Source organism: Corylus avellana, chromosome 8, assembly GCF_965113065.1.
Source record: "Corylus avellana chromosome 8, dhCorAvel1.hap1.2, whole genome shotgun sequence".
In the NCBI taxonomy this organism is placed as follows: domain Eukaryota; kingdom Viridiplantae; phylum Streptophyta; class Magnoliopsida; order Fagales; family Betulaceae; genus Corylus; species Corylus avellana.
In genome coordinates, this window is record NC_142497.1 from 23,559,525 (window position 1) to 23,571,461 (window position 11,937).

The window sequence follows — 11,937 nt, forward strand, 5'->3', positions numbered from 1 at the left end:
TTGATTATATTTATGGATAATCAATAATGTCGTGTGAGAAGGAATACGTACGGCTGTTGAGACTTGCATGTACTTCATCTCTCCGTTGCTGGAGATCCTTCTTTTCAATCTTTTCTTGTGGTGTGAGTAATTCGGCCAATTAGCTACTAATTCCCACATTGACGATGAAGGCTGAATTTAAGACTATCTGATGAGTTGATGTGACAACTCTCTATGTCTAATTAAACACGGATTTAATATAAAATTAGCTATTAAAGTTCATATTTGACGCAACACAAATTCGACATAAAAGTAGGAAATATCAACCTAATGCTGCTAATGTAAGTAAGATAAACAGATATCCTAAATCGAAAGGACCTTAATTTTCTTTTCACGTGCTTATGACTATTGAACACACTTTTTTTTTTATTATTTATTTATTTTCTATATAAACGGACAACTTAAGAATAGAGAAAGAGGAAAGAGGTACATTGGTCCCACTAATGAATAAGTTTCGTGTATATATGTTTTGAATAGTAAAAAACAAACCAACAAACATATACATCTGTTTGAACGTGCGGCATTTTTTTATTTTATTTTCTTTTCACGTGCTTATGACTGTTGAACACACTTTTGATTTTGATTTTTATTTTCTATATAAACGGACAACTTAAGAATAGAGAAAATATGTTTTGAATAGTAAAACAAACAAACAAACATTGGTCCCACTTATGAAAATATGTTTTGAATAGTAAAAAAACAAACAAACAAATACATCTTGTGATGGATGACCGAAAGGAAGGAAGAATCAAGAAAGGCACTTCAATGGCGAATCTCAGACTCGGTATCCAAATGCTTGTGGCGTTCATTAAAGTACGATCCCATTGCGTCAAAACATTTGACATTTTTCTACATTGCAGCCAACCACCTTCCCAGAAAATCAAACACCTACTAGCCCACAAGTCCAGTCGAGGATTTAAAATAATTTTCTCTGAAAATAGATAGAACTACATTAAATTTATATACCGAGATCGTTTCAAAGTTGCTGACGATTCTTTGTTTGATCATATATTTCCATTATTTTCATCCACTGGGGGTGAAAAAGATGGCTCTCATCTTCATCAACCACAAATTCGTGAGTGGCCGTGACGGAGTCATGCTCAGAAAGACAGCACCCTCCCCAAGGTACTAAATTTCAAACTTAATATTTAACCCTAGTGTAGTGTAAGCTTCGATCATTCTAATACAATTTCAACTATTCAATCGTCTCCCTACTAAGTACCAACGATTTCTCCCTTTTTCTTTCCTGTCAACCTTAATTTCCATGGTTTGCTCGCAGTTTGGTTGGTTTGCATGATTCGCTCGTAGTTGGAGTTTATTTGCTCTACTTGATTTGAATTCTTTGATCATTCATTTTATTTACAAATTGTTATAAGCTAGCATTTCTTTTTCTTCAGATCAATTGGGTTGCTTTGGAATTCAATTGTGTAACTTCTGATAGTTATTTCCTGTTATCAGGTCGATTACTCGGATACTAGAACAATTACCAGTGTTGGGTACTCCGAAAACTTTGAGACTTCTGACGTTCTTTGCGTTATTGGGATGTATCAGTCAAGAGCTTGGATGTATGGAGTATTTATTGTTTCATGGTTGTGCTGGTGGTCTTCACTACCTATCCTAGCACAGCCTTCCATTACCCACCCTAGAGAAGGTGATTTTGATTCAGTTTGCCCTCTTTTTAATTATTTTTTGATGATTCACAAGCTTCTTTTGGCAACCATATTCTCGAGGGGATGCTTGTTTAGGGGTCACACGCAGCACACGGAGACCTGTTTTATTTATTCATGAATCCTATAACAAGTGGTTTTGTAGTAAATTCAAATATTCACTTCCCTCTACTGGGATGTTCATGATGGTTAACATTTGTATTATTTTGCAGTAACGGCATTGCAAGCCATTCAGAGAAGTTTGATAGACCCCAATAAGAATCTGACTAATTGGAATCAGGGAGATCCATGTACGTCAAATTGGACAGGGGTTGTGTGCTTCAATACGCCATCAGATGATGGACATCTACATGTTGAACGATTGTATGATTTTAACCTTTGGTGATTTTTGTTTCTATTGGGTAGCACAATCAGCATGAATAATGTTGCACACTTCCTTTAATTTATAATAATTTTTCTTTCTTTATGTTTTAGAGCAATGCTATTTAGTAGACTCACACATGACTGCCATATAGTTAGCCGTTAGCGGTTAGTAACGGTTAATAACTGCCCACTTGTATAGTCCTGAGAGTTTACTAAATAGCATTTTTCTATGTTTTTTGTACCCTTGCATGATGATATGTATAGTGAAGTGCGTTAGCCCCTTAAGCTGTAGTCTAATAAGTAATAAGAACAATAAATAGCCGAATAGTCTGTTACACAATCTTATGGTATATCTGGTTTCTGTATTCCACTTCTAAACGGCTCATATTAGTTGTGCTAGGGAACAGATTTCCTTTATTCTGTATTCATTTAAGATTAAAAACAATGGTGCCTATATTCATTTCATTAGGATAAGGTCCATCAGCCACATGTTTCTGAATTTCGCTAGAGAAGACCACCAACATGTCTTAAATCAATTTGAAAACATATATATTTGTGATCTTTTCTTGTGTCCAGAAAATTAATTTGTAATGCTTTATCATATAATTTATTGCCTACAGCCTCAATCATCATCTCATGCCTAGCATTATATAAGATTTATGCTAGTCCATAGTTCAGATATAAGACTATGAAACTTTAATAAAACTTGGGTATCAATCGCATGTGGGCACTTCCATGAAGAACTCACATTGGGTGCTTTAATAATTTTCCTATGGACCTCTTTTCTGCAGGCAACTACTAAAAATGAATTTGTCAGGAAGTTTATCACCAGAGCTTGGCCGCTTATCGTATATGAAAATATTGTAAGGAAAAGCATACCTGAAAGCTACTTTTTGTGCTGCCAACATCTTTATCTGAATTGAAGTTTTTGGATCACTATTTCCTCAATCTTTTGAAAGATTGTTATTCTCCACCCCACATTGGCATTTGGTTTACTCATCCCACTGATATGTTTTTCATTTTACTCCATTAAAGGGATTTTATGTGGAACAACATAAGTGGGAGTATACCAAAGGAGATAGGCAATATTTCGTCTTTGGAACTCTTGTAAGTTGATCAGCTCTTTTTCCTGGATAGGTTTGCTACTCAGTATTGTTATCACATGAGATATCATTATGAAGTACAAATATGCTACTACTTCATGCATTTTCATTCAAACTTTTGATTTCTAAATAATGTAAGAGACTAATTTGCTTTATATGTTTGGTAGCGTTCTGAATACTTTGTTTTTTAATATGATATGCCCATGTTTTCAGGCTTTTGAATGGAAACCAATTAACAGGTCCCTTACCTGAAGAGCTCGGTTCCCTCTCAAACTTGGACAGAATACAAATTGACGAGAATCGCATATCAGGATCGATACCGATATCATTTTCAAACTTGAACAAAGCGAAGCACTTGTGAGTGTTTTTTCCGATGCTATATTCTCTAAAATTAGTTCTAAGATTACTAATGCTACTATTTCTCTTTCTTTTTTTTCTTTCTTTTGCCCCTTGTGAGCAATCACATGAACAACAATTCAATTAGTGGGCAAATTCCGCCAGAACTATCCAAATTACCAATACTTGTTCACCTGTAAGTTGGTAATTAGTCATATTCATATTTTATAATGAGTTATCTGTCAGTACAATCTGTGAATCAGTGATCATCCTCAATTCTGCACCTACAGCCTTGTTGATAATAACAACTTATCAGGGCACCTTCCATCAAAGTTCTCCAAAATGCCAAATTTACGGATACTGTATGTGTTCTTCTTTCCTATAACCTAAATACATATATGTTTATCACATAAATACTGTTACCTTTATAGTCTTTTTTCTTAGCTTCTCAACTTGAACTAGGTTATGATTTTAAAATTTTACTTAATTACTTTTTTGTCAACTTTCTTAATGCGTTCAGTATCTTTGTTTTGCAGTCAACTTGATAACAATAACTTTGATGGGACTTCAATTCCAACTTCTTATAGCAAGATGTCTAAGTTGCTGAAGTTGTAAGTGCATATTATTATTCAATTTCTGTTGCTAGGTTTCAACGTAAAGGCAGAGCAAGTTGCTAGCCTTGAAGTAATGACAGAAGATGCTATATTGTCAAGAACAACGTATAAATTGGTCAAATATCAATTGAAAAGGAAGAGGCAATGCTATCTTAATGTAATATTTCACATCACTTAATGTAATCTGTTCGAGTCTTAAAGAGGCAATGCTATCTTAATCAGCTATCACAAACCTTTCATGTTCCTAGAAGCTTTATATCCTTGTGAGTCGTGAGATGGCAGCCAAGAAGTACGCGTATTCACATGTCCATGTGAAGATTGAATATTTGTGTTTTGGTTGACTTTGTCAGGAGCCTTAGGAACTGCAACTTGCAAGGACCAATTCCTGATTTGAGCCAAATACCAAACCTTTATTATTTGTAAGTTGCTGTATTTTGTTTTCCTTTTTATAAAGAAATTTCTCTTTATTTTTTCAAAGACAATTTCGCTAGGTACGCATACTTTTTTTTTATAAATATTTTACTTTGTATAAATTTCAGAGACCTCAGTTCAAATCAGCTAAATGGATCCATACCTGCGAATAGGCTTGCTGAGAATATCATGGCTATGTAAGATTCTCCATCTCCTGAATGACATGTCATCTTCATTTATTTATTTATTTTTGTATTTTATTTAAACTTTTAAGGACGTCTCTCGTTTTCAAAGATAATTTACATCAGCACTTCCCTTGAATTTTGAAATCTACTATTTGAATAATATGCTCAGCTATTTATCCAACAACAATCTTAGTGGACCAATTCCCGCCAACTTTTCAAGTCTTTCTCGTCTTCAGATACTGTGAGTCTCCCACATACTCTTTCATCATTTTGTGTTATATTTCCAGGGTTCAATGCTACTGTAAATTGCTTCAAATTTATCTAACTTCAAGTTTCCAATGACTAGTTAATATCGACCACTGTCTTAAACGGTTAATACTATACATTGGCTTTATTTGGTAAATTATTCTCCATTGCAGGTCAATTGCGAACAATTCATTGAATGGCTCCATTCCCTCCACCATTTGGCAAAATAAGGCTTTGAACTCGACGGAAAGCCTTATAGTGTAAGACTGGGTTGACAATAACTCTTTTTTTTGTGCAAGGCTTTCATTCTTCTAAGCTTTGGTTTGTGGCACTTTGATATTGCAGGGAATTGCAGAATAATGATTTCTTGAATATTACAGGCAGCACTGATCTACCTCAGAATGTCTCTGTCTGGTTTGGTTCTATACTTGCTCCCCAATTTATATGTTCCAATTTTTCTTATAGAACTTCAAGTGTAATGGATTGCATCTTCAAAATAATGTGACTACTTGGTAAAAGTCTGGACGTGCTCTTTTCAATTTTAGTTTGTGAGGTGTAACAGACATAGCACATTGATATAATGATAAGGTCACACGTTTTCATTGTTTATTTCTAGGCTTCAAGGGAACCCCTTCTGCTCAAACACCAACCCAGCCAACCAAACCCGGTTTTGTGGATCTGAAAGTGAGGATCGATATAACGGTCAGGGACCAACAAATGGCACTTTGAACTGTACAGAATGCCCACCCCCTTATGAAAATTCCCCTACATCTCCTCGAGGTTGTTTATGTGTTGCCCCTCTGCTTGTTGGATATCGATTGAAAAGTCCTGGATTCTCAGATTTTCGTCCGTACGTAAATACGTTTGAGCAGTACATGACATCTAGCCTTGAGATAATACCTTATCAGCTGTACCTTGATACATTTGCATGGGAAAGTGGACCTCGACTGGGAATGTTCTTTAAGCTCTTTCCAGGATATGATGTAGTTAATACCAACAATTCATTTAAATTCAATCAGAGTGAGGTTCGGCGAATCATGGACAAATTCACAACATGGAGTTTTCCTGATAATGACCTATTTGGACCTTACGAACTTATAAGCTTCACTCTATCATCCGTTTATATAGATGGTTTGTCTCGAAACCTTATCTGATGTAGTTTGCGACAGAGCTTTGTTGAAGTTAGAATTAATGCTTATTTACCAGTTGAAGAATCTACAACTTTTATCTCTAATTTTTTTACTGTATACCTTGAAATCCTTTATACTTGATACATAAACTTAGGCATGTGGCATTATTCTCTGTTATTGTGGTGTGCATACTGGTGTTTGTGTGTGTATAAAGCTTGCCTTTTCTTGTCACCCTGAGTAACAAGTGGCATGTGTCTGTGCATGGAACATTTAAACGGAGTTAGCCTTTTCTTGTGCTGCCAAATAATTGTTGAAGATAGGGTTGATCTAGGAAGTTCAGTGATGCTATGTTAAGTGGTATAACAGATACAGTTGCACTACCATGATCCAGCTCACAAGTGAATGACCGCAATGCTCAGTTCAAGATGATTTTTAATTTTCTGGAATATTAAGTTGTGTTTTATATTGACCAAGAAGGCAACTTCAAATTCAAACCATATGGCACTTATGACTTGATCCTGCACATAGATGAACTATGCCTCAGTTATATCTTGCTTTCTTGCATGTATTCATATATGAGATGGATATTGTTGATTGTTTTGATTTTATGTATGCTCATACTTTTCAATAATGTCACAGTGGTTGCCAAATCTCCTGGGTCTACTTTAAGTAAAGGTGCATTGGCTGGCATAATATTGGGGACCATTGCAGGTGCAGTTACATTGTCTGCAATTGTTTCTCTTCTGATACTGAGAAAGCATACTAGGAAGCACCATGCGATTTCGAAAAGACGTCGTTGTGAGTATCTTATGTTTATGATTTTAAGACATTTAGAGAGATGTGTCATGATTTTTCACGGTGCTTGTAATTGTTTCTATTCTATATTCTGATTAGGCCTGTTGATCGGGACAAGCTCAGCCCGAGGTACAAAGGCCTCAAGTGGCCCCAAATGGTCAATATCTCAGCCCTATCTGAGCTAATGCTGTTGGGCTAGTTTCAGCCAAGTATGACAGGCCTGTGCATGAAAATGTCATTGAAAGATGAGAAAGTTCAATGAAAAGTTCCATAAGACTTGGGTTGCATATTAGCACAACCCATCTCTAAGTTGAAGAACAACCAGTTATCCACTATGTTAACATTGTTGACTTATAGGATGCTATATATATGCATATATATGCACACACATATAAAATAAAATATTCTGATAATCTATACATATATATTAGAAGTATTTGAACTAGGCTAAATTCAACTGACTTGAGCACATCTTGAGCTCATTTTAAACCTAAATTCAGCCTACAATCTCTGAACAAGCTCAGCCATCCAAATCGTAAGTGAAGCTTGGCCAAATGTCTTCTGGGCTTCAAGCTCTCTTAGCTAATTGAGTGTCTTGATCATGATATCGCTATAGATTTTAATGTTTTAGTTTTTAGTTATTGGTCAACGTTAAATTACCATTTGTCCAAAAGCTTAAACTGATAGGAATAGGTAAATTTAATCATTTAATCAACACTTTAACATTCTCTCTCATGTATGAGCTCAAACTCTCTTTTAATAGGTGATGCCCAACACGTGAAATATTTAATTTAACTGAGGGTGATTTGACAGAGTCAAGGTTCAGTTCTAAGACCTTTGGCTCTAATAGCATGTTAAATCACCATTTGTCCCAAAAGCTTAAACTAATAGGAAGAGGTAAATTTAATAATTTAATCAACACTTTAACAGTCAAAAACAAAAGATGTCTGAATGCTTTATATTATTTTGTACAATGATTAAGCGTTTCTACCTGAAATATCTCAAAATTTGGAAGTATGAATGGGAAGATAGACAGCATAATGGCATTGCTTATTTTTAAAAACATACGCACATCATCTTTATATGTAACATTTATCACTATGCCTTTCATTATTAACATTGGACCTAATATGCAGTGTCTAGGGCCTCAATGAAAATTGATGGTGTGAAAGGTTTCACTTATGGAGAAATGGCTCTTGCTACAAACAATTTTAACATCTCCACTCAGGTTGGCCAAGGAGGGTATGGAAAGGTTTATAAAGGCATTCTGGCTGATGGTACAGTTGTGGCTATAAAACGTGCACAAGAGGGATCCTTACAAGGTGAAAAGGAGTTCTTAACAGAGATAGAACTGTTGTCAAGGTTACATCATCGAAACCTAGTGTCTTTGATTGGATATTGTGATGAAGAAGGTGAACAGGTGCTTTTTCTTATCCTAATTCAATATATGGAAAAGGAAAATAAATAGAAGATTGGATTATTCATCAATCTTATTGCTTAATAGATGAAGAGATGGTTCCTATCAACTTAGGAAGTTGCTTCCATAAAGACCAAAGATTATGAATGCTGTAAGAGCAAGAAAATTGCAGATGTAATACCACATATGTATATCTGCTTTGAATAATAGCGAGCAATAGAAGAAATCAAACTCAATCTAAAGACATTACATATGAGGCGCAGATTGGTTTATTAATAATGAAAAAGCATATAGTTCTTCATAAATTAAGGATTATTTGATTCTAAAATTGCATAAAAACTTAAATGCCTCCTTTCACAATGAACTTGGGAGAATACAGTTCTTCATTTCATTTTTTTTTTTTAATTTATTTTTATGAGCAGTTCTTTTCTCCTGCAAAATAATTTGACTTTCATGCCAAGGATCTGTTTTTCTTGCTCTTTTATTGCCGACTTTTATCTTGAAAATTTTGCTTGAGAAAAGCTTCATGTGAGTAACGTTGTGCGTGCAGATGTTGGTTTATGAGTTTATGCCAAATGGTACTCTAAGGGATCAGCTTTCTGGTACACCTTCTACTAATCCTTTAAGTTTTTCCTTTTATTGATCTCACTGTAGATTTTTTTTCTGAGTGTTCTTCATTGCATATGAATGCAAATAAAAAACTGTGATCTATACTTTTCAACAGTACACTTCCTTCCCCAATTTCTACATTCCTTTCTAATGAGTGTACTGGTGATTTATGTATGCAATAATACAGCCAAGTCTAAAGAACCTATGAGTTTTGATATGAGATTGGGAATTTCCCTGGGATCAGCTAAGGGCATCCACTACTTACATACAGAAGCTAATCCTCCGATATTTCATCGAGATATCAAGGCTAGCAACATATTATTGGACTCTAACTATACGGCAAAAGTTGCTGATTTTGGACTTTCACGACTTGCCCCAGTTCCTATTGAAGGGGTTGTGCCTGCTCATGTGTCAACTGTTGTGAAGGGGACTCCTGTAAGACTCTTATACCTGATATTGCCTACAAGAATATATATGTATACAATTTTTTTTTTCTTTCTATTTTTAAAATAAAAGAAATGAAACTCGGACTCCATGAAATGGACCTAACAGTATGTTGTAGGAGATGCAAGTAACTGATGTAATTCTTTATGTTAACCTTGCAGGGTTACCTAGATCCGGAATACTTCTTAACTCATCAATTGACCGACAAAAGTGATGTTTATAGTCTTGGTGTTGTATTTCTAGAACTCCTCACTGGGATGCAACCAATCTCACATGGCAAAAACATTGTTAGAGAGGTAAAACCTCATGGACCTGTTTGCCTTGAATTCAGCAGGAGCTCGCCTCCCATTAAGATGAGCCAAAATAGGAACTCTTTGCATGCAGCCAATATCTTTATAACATTTTAAGATCACTTTGTCATATTATTCATATATTCTTTATAGATTGGCTGAAATTTTGTCATCCATTTCAGGTTAATGTTGCGCATCAATCTGGTATGATCTTTGGGATTATTGATGGGCGAATGGGTTCTTATCCTTCTGACTGTGTGGTGAAATTCTTGAGTTTGGCCCTCAAGTGTTGCCAAGATAAGACAGATGCACGGCCTTCAATGGCGGAGGTGGTCCGAGAACTTGAAAATATATGGGTTATGATGCCCGATTCTGACATCAGAAAGGCAGATCCCATGGTCGCCGATGTTGTAAAGGATATGACTCCGCCATCATCATCCTCCAATGTGAAGCATCCTTATGTGTCGATGGATTTATCAGGCAGCAACCTTGATAGTGGAGTTGTCCCAACCATCACGCCTAGATAGAAACACATTCGGCTATAATTGGTTGATTTTGCTGTTTCTTGGAAACTTTGAACTGAGAAATTTTTCCTTATGATCTTGGTTTATGATTTTGTGTATAATCTCTCACTCTCATTTGTTACGCTTTTTTTTTTGTGTGTAGCCTTTATAGTTATAACAGTAGATTATGACAGTCTTGCTATAAAAATTAAGATTGTACTTTAAAGTAGACGGGAATTATTGATTTGATAGCGTTGCTTGTTATTGGTTTCCTTATAGGTGTCAGCCTTGGGAGTTAGGATCATCGCTGGCCAAATTTGGTTATCGATTTAGAGTAGTATTATTTCACATCGCTGATATGACAGTCTCAATCAATCAATCATTGGATCAGTTATCGTAAAAAATGAGTAATGCTACAATGCATATGTGACAATTCTAATTAACTCTTAGATCAATCTTTGTTAAAAAAAATAATAATAATAAAAAAATAAATAAAAAAATAAAAAAATAAAAAAATTCAATGGTTGGATGGGATTGCCATGTAAACATTTTGGAATACTTGTGAAATAAAAATATGGTATATAACATTTCTGTAAAAAATCATCTCTCTTTTGAATTATCTGAATATTTATCTTTCGACACTTCAAAAAGTTATTCATACATTGGATGAGTAGTGCTCAAGACTAACTGATCTTTTTAGAGTAATAGTGAATAGCTAGTGCATTTTTTTTTGGTTATAAATAATATCAAAATAACCTAATAATACCATGTAATGCTCCGCTAGCACTTTTGTGGGATATGTTACATGCATGTCTATTTTCAATTTCTAATGAGAAGCTAATAATGAGAGAATCATTATTACGAGAGTGCTTATAATACACCTCCATCTTACTAGGAGTAATGTTATATACTACACCTCCATCTCATTGATTAATATGACAATGCTTATCAGTTCTTAGAACAACCTTGTTACAAAAGAAAAAAAAAAGAATAGAATGTTACATACCACTAAAATATCACACAAAACTAACATGACAATGTATAATAACCATTGAATATTTAAAAAAACAAAAAACAAAATGGTTTATTCATGGCTATAGCCTATAAAATAAAATATTTGTGAAATGTTTGTCTAGCATACAACATTATTAAAAAGAAAAAAAAGAGTGACATTAACCCAATAAAATGGGAATAAAGTACATGTCATTTCTCTTTCCCACACAGGAAGTTGAATATATATATTTACTAAATGGCAATCTTTTTTTATTACTGTGCATTTGCCTACAACCAACAACAACAGGAAGGGGAAGAAACAAGATCCAGCACTAGGACTAAGTCTAGCAAAGGATTATGGATGGATAACGTGGAAGACTTTGATTATATTTATGGATAATCAATAATGTCGTGTGAGAAGGAATACGTACGGCTGTTGAGACTTGCATGTACTTCATCTCTCCGTTGCTGGAGATCCTTCTTTTCAATCTTTTCTTGTGGTGTGGGTAATTCGGCCAATTAGCTACTAATTCCCACATTGACGATGAAGGCTGAATTTAAGACTATCTGATGAGTTGATGTGACAACTCTTTATGTCTAATTAAACACGGATTTAATATAAAATTAGCTATTAAAGTTCATATTTGACGCAACACAAATTCGACATAAAAGTAGGAAATATCAACCTAATGCTGCTAATGTAAGTAAGATAAACAGATATCCTAAATCGAAAGGACCTTGATTTTCTTTTCACGTGCATATGACTATTGAACACACTTTTTTTTTTTTTTA

General features: G+C 34.7%; 1 protein-coding gene across 1 annotated transcript; it reads left to right on the plus strand.

Annotated features, from left to right (window-relative positions):
• Positions 1–1,503: 1,503 nt before the first annotated feature.
• On the plus strand, positions 1,504–10,300 carry LOC148584296 (putative LRR receptor-like serine/threonine-protein kinase At1g06840). The gene is made up of 20 exons (XM_088518867.1): positions 1,504–1,690; positions 1,919–2,069; positions 2,861–2,932; positions 3,105–3,176; positions 3,386–3,529; positions 3,630–3,704; positions 3,799–3,870; positions 4,045–4,119; positions 4,473–4,541; positions 4,662–4,730; positions 4,888–4,959; positions 5,138–5,224; positions 5,310–5,378; positions 5,581–6,095; positions 6,734–6,892; positions 8,026–8,309; positions 8,857–8,908; positions 9,103–9,350; positions 9,521–9,655; positions 9,832–10,300. Exons 1-20 carry the CDS (start codon positions 1,582–1,584, stop codon positions 10,174–10,176), a joined length of 2,874 nt encoding a protein of 957 aa, XP_088374993.1. The 5' UTR covers positions 1,504–1,581; the 3' UTR covers positions 10,177–10,300.
• The last annotated feature ends 1,637 nt before the right edge of the window (positions 10,301–11,937 follow it).